At 42.0% G+C, this 16452-nt stretch overlaps 1 protein-coding gene across 1 annotated transcript; it reads right to left on the bottom strand.

The window, feature by feature from the left end:
* Nucleotides 1-696: 696 nt before the first annotated feature.
* On the bottom strand, nt 697-5352 carry fstl3 (follistatin-like 3 (secreted glycoprotein)). The gene is made up of 5 exons (XM_033620963.2): nt 5104-5352; nt 4517-4702; nt 2495-2710; nt 2167-2394; nt 697-2073 (listed from the first exon to the last, which is right to left on the bottom strand). Exons 1-5 carry the CDS (start codon nt 5171-5173, stop codon nt 2021-2023), a joined length of 753 nt encoding a protein of 250 aa, XP_033476854.1. The 5' UTR covers nt 5174-5352; the 3' UTR covers nt 697-2020.
* Between the last annotated feature and the right edge of the window lie 11100 nt (nt 5353-16452).

Below are 16452 nucleotides of genomic sequence, written 5' to 3'. Positions count from 1 at the left end.
TTCGTCCCACAGTCCAAAGACATGCAGGTTAATTGGTGACTCTAAATTGGCCGTAGGCGTGAATAGTTGTCTGTCTCTACGTGTCAGCCCTATGATAGTCTGGTGACCTGTCTAGGATGTACCCCACCTCTCACCCAGTGTCAGCTGAGCCACTGCAACCCCCAACTGGATAAGTGGTTACGGAAAATGAATAAATGAATGACATTTTAAAGATTGTACTATTTTGTAAAAACAAGTGCGACTGAACTTTATTAGAAAAGCAGTGCTGACATTGCACTCTCACAGCACATAGCACTAATAACCAGTGTTCTCCCACAACAGAATTAGTTTTACATATTTCTGTCCTGTTTTGTTGTGTTATATTCATCTAGTATTTGGAAAATGTCTCTAACTTTCTGTTCCCGAATTGGCTTGGGGGTATTTTCAAGTATTTTCAAGTCAAAAGGTTCCAGCTCAAGAGGAGTCATGAGTCACTGGTGGTTTAGTCCAAGTCGAGTTGCAAGTTGTTGTTTATTCTGGCTTTGTCAAGTCCAGTCTAAATTCTTCAAATTTGTGACTCGCATCTGACTCAAATCCAGTCAGAGTCCACACCTCTGATAATTTGTACAACGTGTTGAGGTAAATTGAGAAAAGCAGGTTGCAAAGTGAAGATCAAGCATGTTCCAGTTTTAAAAGTTATAAGAGAAAGACAAGACATTGTGACAAATATTAAACTTTATGTTGTTTTGAAATGGCAGTACAAAAATACAAAAATATGTTGATGCATTTGTCATTCAAATTTCACAGTAGGTACACAGGTAGGTACACATGAGACTGTTATTTACAGGAGAGACATTGAGATGTTCCATAAAACAAAATAAGGATTACTGAAAGTATTTAAGACATCTGCTTTGAATTTAAAGATTCAATTGACCATTTGACTATTCGTGTCGATATCTACCGGATTTACCACTAGGTGAACAGACTATCTCATCATCACTGATGACCATAATCAGGTATGTTCAATTGGCAGTTTATTCTCAGACAAATTTGATTTTCCTTTCAATCAGACTGTGCTGATTACATTTGTCTGTCCGGTAAGTTCTTTAAAAGTTACCAATCAAATCAAAGCAGCAAAACAGCAACGGAAGGAACGAGCATGATCTACAAAAATGCGTTTACAAAACAAATCCAAGGACTCAACAGAGGCGGTATTGTAGAGGGCTTAGGGTTGTACCAACAGTCCTCTGAGACTCCTACAAACACAAGCAAACTGTTAATTTAAGTGATCAGCGGGTGGCCGAGAGTTTGGATCAGGATCCAGAGTAAACATGCGTGTGGGGGAGACTGTACAGGTTTGTTTAGACTGAGCCCCTTCCTCACCTCCAGACGGAAAGCGTAAGTACATACAGCCCAACTGTAGCTGTTGTCTTCTTGTTTGTGGTGAATTGAAACCACATTGACTATAAAGTGGTATCAACCTTCCAAACATATTAGTGAGGCTTTCCATCCGCCCATCTGCTTGTTTGCGGGGAATATGGAGAATGTAAAAACTGTAAAAAGTCGTAAAATGCCAATGCCAGCAGCCAATATTGTACACACACAATAAACAAAACACAATAAATACATTTTATGCATCAGCTTTCCCAAGGATATATGGATTTGTTACTAGGATAAAAACATAAATAGAGTTTGATACCTTCTCCAATAAATAGTAGTGGTATTCTATTTACAGTATGCACACATCTCCCAAAGAGCCAATGAGATATTTCTATCTCGAGACACGTGTGTTCATCTGCCTCCATTTTCCAAACTAAGACAAATTGCTCACAGGGTTTTGTAGCTCTTTTTGAGGCAGTTACACTGTTGTATGTCTTCCAACAGAGGTCTTTGAAATATATCGTCATTCTGTATACAAAGAGGAGGGGGAGTGATTGTCAAATTTAAAAAAAGTCATCACGGGAAGCTAGTGGCGTGACACTTGGAGATATTTGTCAGCTAATTCGTCTCTTGATAAAGGACTGTGTCTGGAGGTGTCCACCTAGACCGCGTTTTCCTCGCTGCCTTCCAAATCTTGAGGTTTCCGGGGAGGATCTGCACAAAAAAGAGAGACATGAAAGCTGTAGAGTCGTCATTGTGACAGACTGGTACAAAGAGGAGGTGACAGGTAGATTTTTGTAGCCTTACTGTTGCAGTGGCCGTAGTGGCGGACTCCTATGGAGCGTCCGAGGAAGCAGGTGGCCCGGCGGAGGTGGCAGGCGCTTGGATAAGTGATGTTGTCATTGCCACAGATTTGTTGCTCAGATGGCATTGGGATCGGGCAAGGAGTTGTGCGGCACATGACGCAGTGAGCGCTGTTGGTCTGGTCAGTCACACAGGTGTGGGTACCTGGACACACCACGCTGGAGCACGACTCTGCAAGGCATAAAGAAAGAAGGACAATCAGCAAATGTAAGAGTGTGATATTTTGAGTTTGTGCAGAACAGCTTGTCTCGAAAATTCAGACAAATCTTACTTTTGCAGTCTCCTTGGTACATGACCTCCAGGTCCGGGTGCCCCATGCAGCGAGCCATCAGCAGAGTACACTCATCCTTATATGACTTCCCGTCGCTGCCGCACACAGCGTGCTTCCGGGTAATGTGAGAGCAGTCTGGAGAGCACACACACTGAGGCCTTCCCGTCTTCATTTTGCAAACCTTCCCTGGACTGCATTTGACTCCCTCGCAAGTCTCTACAAAAGCACAGCGAGTGGTTTCATATGTGCGTGAGCTCTGCGCAGTGTCAGTGTAATGTTACTGTATCAACAAGTATGCAGACATCAGGTGATCTGCAGGCATTTTCATACAAAACAAGCTTGAGTTCTGGGGTTTTCCCAGACCATAACACAATTTTCACCTTGCACAATATTTACAATAATCACATCTCTTTATTGACCGTTACACACAGGGGCGTCTCGCCTGGTGGAATGTGAGGCTGGCGTGTTTTCATAACAGATCTATGTGTACGGCTGCACACAGACTGGGCTAAGCTCCTGCAGAGGGGCTTTGGAGGTAGACGGAGTTCAAATAGCTGTCAGAGAAGTTTACAGGCTGAGAAAGGAGGAAGCCCCGGGCTCCTCTGACACCCCATAATGTCAAAGCACAGGAGGAAGTGTAATCCTACACAGTGCAGAGTCAACATGAGACAATGCAAACAGGTCTCTTCCCAGGGCCTTTACAGTTGATGTGTGATCGGCTCTGAGTCCTGAGGATTCTGTAAACAATGAGGAACTTATTTTTTATTTCCTGTCTCTACCAGCACTTCAATATCCTGTTTTATTACAGAGCTGTTTTTTTTTTAATATGACCATCCTGATCTAACTTTTGGTCCCTTGCCATCTTTCACTCTTGCTGCGTACACCTCTAAAAACAGTCTTGTGATGATGTCTTCCTCTGAAGTAACCAGCCACTGTTACACTTTCACTGACGTGTCGTTCACGATACTGACGTTTTCCTCCCACAGAATTCCAAATGATCAAGTTAGTGAAGCACATTATGAGTCCCAGACATCTGGGCATGTGGCAGGCATTTATTCCAGCCTGCAGGAATGTTTTTCCGTATTTTGCTTTTGCTTTCCATTTTAACAAGCTTTAAAGAAAGTGAACACATAATGAAAGGAGGGATGGAGAGGGTTTGAAGTTGCGATTCGACCAACTTCATTCATTTGCCATTTGACAGCTGTTTACCTTTATGTGAGAGTCTTTTTTTTACAAAGCCGCAGGCTACCTTTGACTGTGGTCTCTCTCTGCGTATTTCAGGTTTATCTAAGTCCAATCTCTATTTCTGAGCCATGCGACGACGCCAGAAAAACCTGAAGTTGCGCTCTCTCGGGTGTGTTCTCCCCAAAAATGCCAGTAGCTAGATTTTTGCTGGACCTTATCAGCATGGAGAAATTCACATTTTTGGCCTCTGATCACATAGTGCAAGTGCTGCTCATGAAAACATAATTTATCTGCAAAGTGAACCTGAATGAACCTCGCAGAGATTCCAGGAGGGGAAGCGTCTCAGGACAGCTGGGTGGAGTTATGTGGAACGCCTCTTCTCGATCCACGTCTGCATTTTGTTAGAAAGCTGCAGCAGGCGGGAACTCATTGTGTAAATATCTTGATTCACAAATGGCGTGGTTTGAATTAACTTTCACTGACTCTCCGCAGAGAGACATGAGTTATTTAGTGTAACGGAGTAGCCAGTTTTTGTCCCTGTGATATTTTAAACACAAGTTAAACCTCCTGTTTGAGTCTGCAAATAATATCTAAGCTGTGATTAAAACTCCCAGTACTTACCTTAAAAACTACCACTCACAGTAGCAGCCAGTCCAGTTAGATTTAATTATAATGTTTACTCACAACGTGACTGTAAGGAATTTAAATGTGGGTTTAAAGCAGTTTAACTTTGGGGTTACATACAATGACTAATACCGTGCCCCCCTGCAGTGATAAAGCAAAGCAAGTAATTGATTCCTTCAACTCATTAGTTTTTTTAAAGGTTTGTTTGTTTACCTTTGCATGGTTTACAGGAGACGATCCCCAGGAAGCCCAGCAGGCTGACCTCATTCATGGGCAGGCTGGTGTTGGACCACGCTGTGTCCAGGCGGCCCCCGGCACAGCACTCCTCTCTGGTCACCCCTCTCATCAGCACCATGTCGCACCTTTGGTCTTGACTCTGCTGCAGCCAGCACATCCCAGCTGGAAAACGGAGCATACATAAAACACAATAACAGATATAAACTCATGTATAAACACATAAAAATGTATTATAGCATTATGATTTACAGTCAGCTGGACTTCTTCTAGTCATATCCATTAAACAAAATGGCTAAATTTGAAACTGTGGTATTAAAAAGGCTGGTATGTAACACCTGTCTCCAACTTTAAAAAGTATATATATACAAAGATAACTATCTACTACACTATTTTTTCAAAAAGGCTGAGGTAATAGTACATAAATATGACTACTGGGAAAAAGCACCTCATCAGTATGATAGCTCCAAGAGGATTCATGCAGTTATTTTAAAAGCATGACACACTGGTGGTTTGCTTTTTCAATATTACAAAAAAAAGAGACAGAGAGGAAAAAGTCCACTCACCACCGGCAGGATTCCTCCCAATCTGATACAAAGTGAGAATCACACCAAAAACAGGAATGAAAAAGATCATCGTGTACTCTTGTTAGCACAAAACCTGCTTTTTTTTTCCTGTCCTGAAATCTCCCCTCAGATGCAAATATCAGATAAAGAAGCAGTGATGTTCCTCTGGCAAACGCGGCGGATCACTCTAAGTCAACTCTGGAAGTAGCTCTCCCTTATGTGAATGAATGTGTTGTGGATAAGTGATGTCGTTCCCCCTCTGTATAAATATTTAGCCCAGATGGAATTATGCTGCTGGGATGGGCGATCCTCTCAGCCAGTAATAAGCCAGGGCAGGACACAGTTTGACTCTGACTCAATTTCCAGAGTCGGGAAATGATCCATGCCCTCCAGCGCCAGACGCTGGGCACTTAAATGACCTCACAAAACATTTTCACACCATATTAGACTCATTAAAGACTAATTAATTCCTAGAAAAGATTTAGAGCGGGGTTTTTAGATTAGCTTTTTCATTATTAAACTTTGAATTAAGTTCATGCAGCGTCTGAATGGACTAATTGAATTAGCTGTTCAGGTATTTGGGAAAATACTTTATTGCATAATAAGCTCTGAGTGTGACCTTTTAAGAAGTTTATTTTTCTTGTGTTTTGTTCTGTTTAGTCTGATTTCTCTCTTTTTCTGTGGCACAGCTCTCCTCATAAATCATACACTGTTTGATCATGGAAGTTTTCTGTCTATAAGCGACTCTGTGGGGCTGATTTAAATTACACACTTATTTCTTATCTCATGATTGTGTTCAAACAATAATCTTATGAGGTGACGTGCTCCAGCTCTGACCTTAAATTGTGTTTCTTTGTGGTGTAAACTCAGAGCAAAGGAAGAACCACCGAAGCAAAGGGGTTACTAAAAGGGTTTCAGGCCATATTATTCTAAAATAATTTAATATCAAGTGCCTAAAAATATCCATGATGACAAACGTCATACCTCATAGTGTTGACTGTCTGGTTTTATCAATGAATGCTGATATTTCACTCAACAGCTGCGGTTAGACTGATACAGAGAGACGAGGGGAGGAGTGGGAGTGAAGGTGGTCTGCCCTTGAGCAATATATCAAGTTCAATAAACACACCAATGCTGAAGCTTATCATGAACATTCATGTGCGCTCATTTTTAGCCGATGCTCAGACGCAGACGACCACAGCATAGACTGAAAACACTGGGACACTGTGGATATATATACAGTATCTGTACACCAGACACCATACGGTTTTCAAAAACGACCCACCCGGGTTGCCTAATCTGCATTATCATCATGTTTGATCAGAACATCTGCACTGCTCCCCTCTCCTCCTGCACTCATTCACCCCTGACACTGAGAGGTATGCACTAACGCCAGAGTAATGTGAGTCTGCCCATCTGTCTGTCACCCCCTTTTTTTTTATGTTCCCCTTTTGATCGTTGGTGGGGGGTGGAAATGAAGGTAGCATATGCTGTAGTATATCTAAGTCTTTGTGAGTGATGTTGCCTTCTTCAGCGGAGATCCCAAGGGCACTGAAAGAATGCTGCCTGACCTAGGAGGGGAGGAAAGAGAGCAGCGAGCGTTGGCTGTGGGTGGCCCTGCCTCTTCACTGGGTCTCTGCAGATCCACTCAGCTCCTCATATGGTTTGGATCATCACTGCCGAGCCATACAAATGAATACAGCATGGTGGGGACTTTGGAGCACCCACTAATGTATGATCTTTATTAGGGTGCAGCTCACTGTGTCCCATCTCTGAGAAATACTGGTCTCTTTCAAGTGGCCGGGCTCTGGGGAGTAGCATGAAATCGAAGAAGCCCGTGGTGGACTGTGTCTAATGTGAAATAGAGTGAGTGCATCTCCACATGGCAGGTGTGGAGCTCAGTCTGTCATACTGTACATTTGCCTGTTGTTACTACAGAAAAAGGCAGAAGCACCACTGCCATCTAGTGGAGGAAGTTGGGATTGGCTTGTGAGAAGCAAGGTTGAGTTGGTTTACCCATTGGAACTTTAGGTATATTCGAAACCAGCCCCCCTTAGATGCAGCAAAAATATACATACATTTAACTTTTAGCATATTTCATACTGATTTACAAGATCATCACAAGCTGGAAAAACAACACTTGCCCCACTGCAAACACTGTAGGCACTGGACAAAAAACCCATCATGTTATCACCACTGTAGCATCATTCAAAGGCAGAATCTACTGACCTTTGACAGCTTTGTGTGTCTTGATGATGCTAGTCTAGTGTACAAAGTGATTAATGATCTGGCTGCTCCTCCATTTAAAGAGTTCAGACAATGTAGGATGGTCAACTGAGTTTCTACTGAGTTTGGTAGATCTCCATTAGAGCTACAAACTATTGGAACTCAGTACCAAGTGAGATAAGACAGTGCAAAAGCTTTGCTGGTTTTAAATCTAAGATGAACTCATGGCTAAAATCAACCCAGTCATGTACCCAACACACATGAACTCAAACACGTGATCTAACACTTTGAAATCTTGTTATATCTTAATGTTGTAGTTGTATTATTGTCCTTATAAAGGCAGGAAACTCTTTCTAACCCTACCTACAGAGGGCAGTGCTCTCACCTGATATGCCAGCCCTCACTGATAGATAGATAGATAGATAGATAGATAGATAGATAGATAGATGGATAGATAGATAGAACTCCTTATATATGTTCTGACTGCTTCTTGGGACCCTTGTCTTGTTTTGCCTTCCTGCGTACCGCACTGTCAAATAAATTGCTGAGTTGTTTCTGTGACTTACCAGTGACTTTTCCTGCAATGTTGACAATCCTAGAGAGCTTGTTTTTGCTCTTTGCACTCACATTGCCGTACCATGCTGTAATGTTGATGATACATAACATAACCTGATTCACTCTTGGTCAGTTTCTATTATTTTCTATTTCTAGTATACCCTTAGAATCTGTGCTGCTGAAACCTAAACTAAGCTAGCTAAGTAGCAAATGACTGTAACTTAACTAGTTGTCCAGGGAATAAAGGCCAGAAAGAAATCAATTGCATTTGTTAACAGAAGTTTTGCTTTAACTTACCTCCATACAACGTGTTGCTATACATTCAAATGGAATAACAGTTAGATAACATAAATAAATTAGTGTCAGCTGTATTAGCTGAGTTAACATTGACATTTCACCTCTCAGTCAAGGCTTCTTTACTTTGGGTCCATGTCATTGGTCCGACAGCCCATTGGACCGACATCCCATTAGTCCGACAGTCCGCAGTGCTGAACGGCTCCCGGCGGGCGTATTTCTGCCTTGATGGTGCGCCATGACCGGCTCTGGGTCAGCTGGGAAAGGCTTGAGGTGGAGCAGGCTCACAGCTTATGTGTTTGCTACTTTCTTTTTCATTTTAACCCACACCATGATCTTTTCCTGACCCTAACCAAGTGGTTTTTGTGCCTAAACCTAACCAGACCTTAACCACAGGGCATCATGATGATTTTGGGACGGACTTCGGAACAATGGGTTTAATATGGTCGGAACAATGGGATGTCGGACCAATAGGCAGTTTTCTTTACTTTATGAAGTTCAGAACTAAAGAAGAACTCTTGGATGAGAGGTGAAACACTCTCAGGATTACCATGACCTGGATGACTGAGAACCTAACCCTAACCTAACCCTGACAAACATTATTAGTATTGTGTCAAAGTCTGTTGCCCCGTCAGTATGTTTCCCCATACATAAACCTTACCCAAACACTTGGCCCTAACCCTCTCCAACACTATTCATCTTGTGTCAGAGTCTGTTGCCCTGTCAATATGTGTTTCTCTCTACATAAACCTTACCCAACCACTTGGCCCTAACCCTAATCACTGAGGGGAGGGAAACACTGTTTGACAGGGAAACACAGTTTGATACAACACCTCGTAGCTAGATAAAACTGTGTCATAGGCCTATGAGGATAAAGAGAGCTTCAACCCCCAAATCAAAATACACATTTTCTTCTTACCTGTAGCACCATTTATCAGTCTTGGTTGTTTTGATGTGAGGTAACGTTACAGAGTAGAGATGTCTGCCTTCTTTCGAATATAGAACTAGACAGCACTCACTCACTAATGGTGCACAAAGCGCTAAAAAATACATTTCAGAAACTCAAAAGCAATGTCTCTTTTCAGAAATCATGATCTGGTTACTCAAGATAATTCAAAGACCTTGTTGTGAGCAGTTTCATGTAGGAGCTATTTTCTTTCTACCAAACTACACCTGCCAAACGTATCACAAAAGGATACTACTGCTAGCTTAGTTAGCAGCACTGAGCTAGCTAACGTAACAGCAATGCCAATAATATGTAGGCTACATTTCACACTGACGTGACGAGTAGATATATGCTTCCCTATGCGCTGTGATATGGTTGGCAGCAACAGCAGCTCAACAGCAATGTCTCTTCAAAGAATTATGAGCTGATAACTCAAGATAATCCACAGTCCTTACTGTGGACGTTTCATATAGGAACTTTTTTTTTCTAAGCAACCACACCTGCCAAATGTATCACAGCTCATAAGGAAGTGTACATCTACTAATGGACGTCAGCATGAGATGTAGCCTGTAACGTTGGCTAGCTCAGTGATGCTAGGTGGGCTAGCAGTAGCTGTTTTTTTGTGATATGGTTGGCAGGTGTGGTTCAGTAGAAAGAAAGTAGTTCCTATGTGAAACTACCTACAACAAGGTCTGTGGATTATCTTGAGTAACCCGGTCATGATTTCTAGAAAGAGACATTGCTGTTGAGTTTTTAAAGTATATTTCTTTTGCCACTTTGAGCACCACAAACCAAGCACCATCTAGTGTGATTATAGTGGAAAGAAGGCAGACATCTCTATGGCCGATATCTCCAGTACTCAACAACTCAAAAGGATGTTTTTTAAAACATGTTTGTTACTTTTTTTTTTAATGTCCAGCGTCTGAATATGCTTCCTATTACAAATGATGACCTAGTGTTGGTGTTATAAAGTCTAATACCTTTGAGAGGCATATTATTATTATTACAGCGCTTGAGGAAATCCTTAGCTGTCACTGCTCCTCATACAGACTTGTAGCATAATATCAATCAATACTGCATTACTGGGATTACTGGGAGACAAGGTATAGTTGCAATTGCAATCAACCAAAATGACCAGACGAGGGCGCCCATTGCCTGTTCCTCAATCTTCCATCCTAATCTCTACAGCCCTTTTAAATCCCCATATGTCCTCACTTCATTAAAAGGTGTTAAACCTTTAATTTTGGACATCAGAGAAGTCCTACATGTAATTTACACTCATTATCTCCCAGACACGTGTCATCTTCTGCATACATATGTGATGTCTGTCACTGTGACCGCCCCGAGGAGTGACAGCTGACATTTCAGTGTCAGTGATTATGACAAGCAGTTACAACATCACCATCAGATGAGGATCAGTCACATGTTTCTGCTTTTGGTTGCGGAGTCACACCAATAGGTTTGGTTAATGTCATGGTGAGTGATATAATTTGGTCATGTATTGCTTACATCTATATTAATTTCTCAATTTCTTTAAAGATAGAAAGATTTCCCATTGAATGGCATTTTTCTGTGAAGTGCATCCTTCATTTGACAGATAACAGAAGTTGCACTCTTGACTGGTATAATAGGATAGGATATGAAGTCTTTACCTTTGTACAGAGCATGAAAGAAAGCACTTGGTTTATTGCTATCAAAGAAAGTAAGCCACCCACCCCATTACAATCCACCCACTGGCCTATCTTAAGTCATAGTGTTGCTGCGTACGTCACACGGCTAAACAGGGCTCAGCAGTGGTAATTGCTCTGTCTGCCCTGGACTGGCTGAAAGCAGCTGCATCATCTATCCACTCAATTTACTCCTAATGCTTGTTACTGATTGAACCGGCAGTGAGGGTAGGAAAAGTGACAAGGCCGGATAGAATCACCCCCTCTGTCCCTCTGCACTTTCCTCCTCCACCTCGCTCTCACCCTCTTCTTCCCTGCTTCCTTCCTGTGTTTAGCGTTGCCCATGTGAAGTCCCTCCAGCGGTTCATTAATGGAGAAGGTTAATGTCACTGCACGCGCTGCACATACAAACAGCACTCCCTCCCTCCTCTGCCCCCGTGTCACCTTTTCCGCTCTCTTTCCCCTCTCACTTCGCAAGCAGAGCAGGGCACTGACGTGGTCGTGACTAAAGGGTCTCCCTCTGTGTCAGAGCTGCTGTTGTTCAGCTCCGTCTGCGTGCTGCTCCGGATCTCTCTGCTCTTCCCCAGTGGGTTGGAATATCCCCTGGTGCCCATCTCCTCTGCAGACGTCCTCATGTTCCTGCATTCATGACAACTTCCACAAGCTCTCACGTGTTTTTATTCGGCTTGAATAACAGATTCTCATGACCCTTGTGTCTCAAGATGTAACACCTGTCTTAATAAAAGTTTTAAAAAAGTTTGGAAGGGTTGAAAGTGAAGGCAAGACATGGTGTTTATCCAAAATTGCTATCCAAGTATGTTTTCCACCATGATAATTGTCAGTATATTACCATCCATGTATCCAAAATATTGGACAAAAAATATAATCTGTGTCAAATTATATTTGCATCAGATGATGAAAGCATCTAATTTGCCTTTTTATGGCTGATGACTGCCTCATTCAGTAGTTTTGGTTCATTGCAATACATCAGCTGGTAATTTCATTAACTGTCTAATGTGGTGATCGACTGTTGAGTATGTGGGGAATATTTTTCCTGAGAAAAAAGTTTCCTGTGTATCGAGTCCCTTGGCGTCATTACTTTATGTTCTCAGTGCCTATCAATACTGCCACAGTGTTTTCATTACACAAGCAGCACCAACAATACAAGTGCTTGATTCAAAATGTCACACTGTGTCTGTTTTTGTTAATTATTTCTGCAAGTTGCTAATTGTTTGGAGTATTTGCACAGTGAGGGCGATGATCTGCTGCTGATCGCGGACAGAGATTATGGTCATGTCTGACCTGGGTGTTGCAGAAGTTCATACTTATATTAGTGTGGGTATTGACCTTGATTGGTATTGATCTCTCAAGTGGCTTGCAGCTTAGTCCTTTGTGGCTTTAGAGAGTCTGTAGAAATATGAATTAAACTCTCTCAACTTAACTCAAAGATTTGTTATTCTCTGTGAGTCAAATTGATAATCAAAGGCTAAATGTGATCAAAAACTATCCCTGTCTTTATGCACCTCTTATTTAATCAAATCAAAGACTCAAAAGCAACATTAAACATCTCTATTTGATCAAACTCTTTGTAAAGTACCAGCTGTGTCCTGATCACGGCTATACCTCCGCCATATTGGTCTCCATACCCTGTCTGTCTTGAGACGGCGACTGATGTGCCACCGACCATCTGCTGTCTTTACACTTCACGTTGCCTTATGTTGCTTTGAGAGCTCACTTATACAAACAGTGTTTGTCAGACGTGGTTTAAAGCTGCCACATTTTGGGCTGTTAATTGATATTCGGTTTGCTGTGACTCACCTACTGTAGGCAGGCAGCCACTACACTTACTGTAGTTGTTTCCTGGATTGCTGGCACATCAGTCGCAGACACTGCAAAGTTATGTAATGTGGCCAGCGGTGCGCCCAGAAATTTTTCGCAGGGGTGGTTAGATGGGCCGACTGAAAATCATGAGGCAGCGGACCAAAACAGAAGGTCATAACTAAATTTCAGGAGTTCTGTTATGCTGATGAAGTATATAGGTTTGCTGAAAATCGTGCTGCATACTGATATACATTGGTTTTGTATTTTAGTTACTAATAATCTGATGTGCATAAAATGATACCAATACTGTTAATATTTTGAGTTCTACAACAATCCTGTTCTAAAATGCTATAAATCTGTATATGTGTTGGTGACTTATTACTTCATACAGGCGAGCCTGGTCTAACTCCGAAGTCGTCGAAATCCGGTGCTTGGGCAGTGACTTGTAGCGTCAGAAACCAGTGACAAAAGGCGTCCTTCAACATCGGCATGATACACGGCTGGTGTCCATTATAGTTTAATGGGGCCCAGTGGCATCAAGGGAAACACAGTGGGACAAGGACGAAAGTTAAGGCAGCGAAAGTCCAAGTGGTGCAGGCAGGAGGGCTGGTGGATAGGTCCAACAAACACCGACTTTCACCTGAGAGAGCGGTGTTCGTGTCCCATAAGATTCTAAACCCAAACCCTGTTCTTTTTTTCCTAAACCCAACCATGTGTGTTAGTTGTTCAAGGAAAAAAAACATCAATACACAGTGTTTTCCTTTGAAAACAGAAGTGTATCTTGAAAGAAGACAATGTAGCAGACAGAACTTGACACAGTGTCCCAGATCGTCAACAACCAACGCACCCAGGGTACCTTTCTCATCGTATATGGACGTGGAAGGTCCATGAACCAAACGTCAATATGTGACGAGGTCAGAGTGAGAACTGACCTATGGCTAAGCCACGCCCCCCTCCACTCACTCGGACAAACTATCAGCATTCAGTGACTGGTGCTATGGCAGGTGTCACAGTACACAGCATTTCGCAGGAGGCAATTGATGATTTTTGGGGACATAATGATCAGATGTCATTGAGAAGTAACCAAAAGGGCCTAAACTACACACTGGAGGGATATATTCATCATTTTATTGTTGAGAAGGTCGATGAAGAGCTTAAATTACAAGCCGAAATTTACAGGTCACAGTGTACGCTTGTGAACCGCATCTCGTTGCCATCACCATCAAAGACAACAAGTTAAAGTGCCACTGAAGTTCAGGTTTTTGGCTCAGAATATGAGAAAAGGATAACGGCCTTTTTACTATCTTTACCAAGAGTGTCTCTCCGTTAGTTTGGTGCTACAGTATTTACACTGAATCATTCAGCATAACGTTTGCCAACCTTTGTTATCTCTGCGATTACAGATAAATTAATGAAGCTAAGCTCCAGAAGTTAACGTTAGCTTAACTAGAGCCCTTTGGACAACAGCTAACAATGATGTACGATCACCAAAGTACAAAACTAGAACAAAATAGGCTAATGAACTCCCAGCAAACAAGGTGACATGATGAACAACGCAGCTAACGTTAGGCTAACTTTAGCTAACGTTAGCTAGAGATCTTAAAGATAACTTTATATTTCTTTCCAGCAAAGTGACAATATGTTGCCTCAAACACAATGTTGACTTACCTTAGAACAGATGTAGACATCATTGTTAATCTTATTCACGTTGAGTTGATGTTGTGGTCTAACGTTACCACACAACTTTATCCAAAGGAGACACTTTTCTCTGTTGAGATGTGGTTTAAAGTGTAAAAAATACACCTTGTCACCCAGCCTCTCAGGATACCTTGTGTCAGAGTTGCATGTACCCCATGCACACCGTTTGACCATTATTAAACTTCACATCTCTGAAAAAGCTCATAAAAACGGGTCCATGTCATTGGTCCGACAGCCCATTGGTCTGACGGTCCGCAGTGCTGAACGGCTCCCGGCGGGCGTATTTCTGCCTTGATGATGCGCCTGGGTCAGCTGGGAAAGGCTTGAGGCGAAGCAGGCTCACGGCTTATGTGTTTGTCACTTTCTTTTTCATTTTAACCCACACCATGATCTTTTCCTGACCCTAACCAAGTGGTTTTTGTGCCTAAACCTAACCAGACCTTAACCACAGGGCATCATGATGATTTCGGAACGGACTTCGGAACAATGGGTTTAATATGGTCGGACCAATGGGCAATTCCCATAAAACCGAAAGAAACTGACTTTCTGTAATGCATTTCAATTAACATCCAGACAGAGAATGTCCAAGTGTATGGGAATGGCTATACGCACTGTGATTGGCTCATCGATTTTGAGGGCAAGACTTAGCCATAGGTCAAATGGTTATAGCTGATTGTTCCTTAAAAAGACAAATATACAGCTTTAAATGTCCAGTGTGTAATATTCAGAGCAATTTCGTAGCATCTACCAATGAGGATGGCCAAATGCACTCTTTGTAATCCTTCAGTGTTCATAGTACATGAGGTTTTTACTGGGAGACGAATTATCCACAGAGGTCTCTTCCTCTCAAAAACAAACACACTCAGTAATTAAAACCAGTAAAAACACAGAATAAAGTCATTTCACAGTAAATATCAGTGTTTTTCTGACATTGCTCATCACGGAAATGCAAAACACGAAAACAGCCCTATCTAGAGCCAGTGTTACTGTAGCAAGTGGATACTGTAGAAATATGGCAGTGCAATATGGCAGTCTCTGTGGATGAGGACCGGCTCCCTGTGTGGATATAAATGCCTCATTCTAAGGTAGCAAAACAGTGATTCTTATTTCAGGTAATTGTACATTAAAGAAATTATATTCCACCTCTGCCGATACATCCCCCTACATCCCACACACTGGACCTTGGATTCAAAGAAGTACATTGATTGTAAGGAACAAAACATTGACTGGGAACAAGCCTACTGAAGCTTAAAATCACCAGTTATTTTCCATTATTTTTATAAAGGGTGGGGGAGCAGTTGAGGCCAGCGTTGGTGCCACTGAATGTGCCAAGAGAAAAAGTCTCAAAAATCAAACACAGAAAGTGTATTAGAACAGAAACCTCTCGGACTCTTTCCCAAGCCCTGACTGAGAGACCCTTCATCTGGTATTTGCTCAACAACAATACAAACTCTTGACTTCAGTTAACACCACTGACAGTCTGGAGAAAATAACAGTTTGAGCTTTATCAGAGGGGCGTTAGGTCATTTTCCCACTCCTTGCAAAAGCAAGATATTATTTTTTAATAAAATATAGAGGGCTAGTTTTTCATCATAGTCTGAATGGAGAACAAAAAAGTCCATCCATTTGCTGTGCTTCATGTCATACATCACAACCAGTCTGGACCCTTTTGAAGCTATACCATCCACAAGCTCACTGAGAAATGAGAGTGCAGCATCCCACAGGGCTGCAGCTCAGACCTGCTTTAAGGTAGAGCTCTCTCTCTGACAGCTTAACAGCATCTTTAAATCAATACCATGCGATTAAACCTAAATCAAGTTTAAATGCGTCCATCACATGCTTGGGAATCTGCATTTAGGTGGGAGAAATAAATCCTATTTCAGCACGTATCAATCATGTATTTTAAATCCAGTTGAAAATATAGTCTAGCAATGTCGGCTCGAGGTGCGATCCAGATATGAGTCACAGACAAATGTCTGCCAGTCTGTCTCCTGTGTAGGCATCATTCTCACTTACGCTGCATGATTTTACCACCAAAGGGTTATATGTCAGTACATCATGAAATACATTTTCCCCTCGAGTACGCAGCAGGAATAATAGAAAACATAATAGCTGGTTAGTTTACAAAAACAAATATGAAAG

Source organism: Epinephelus lanceolatus, chromosome 6 (assembly GCF_041903045.1).
Source record: "Epinephelus lanceolatus isolate andai-2023 chromosome 6, ASM4190304v1, whole genome shotgun sequence".
Lineage (NCBI taxonomy): Eukaryota > Metazoa > Chordata > Actinopteri > Perciformes > Serranidae > Epinephelus > Epinephelus lanceolatus.
The sequence above is the reverse complement of the archived record's forward strand: the minus strand, read 5'-3'. Positions and strand labels throughout refer to the sequence as shown.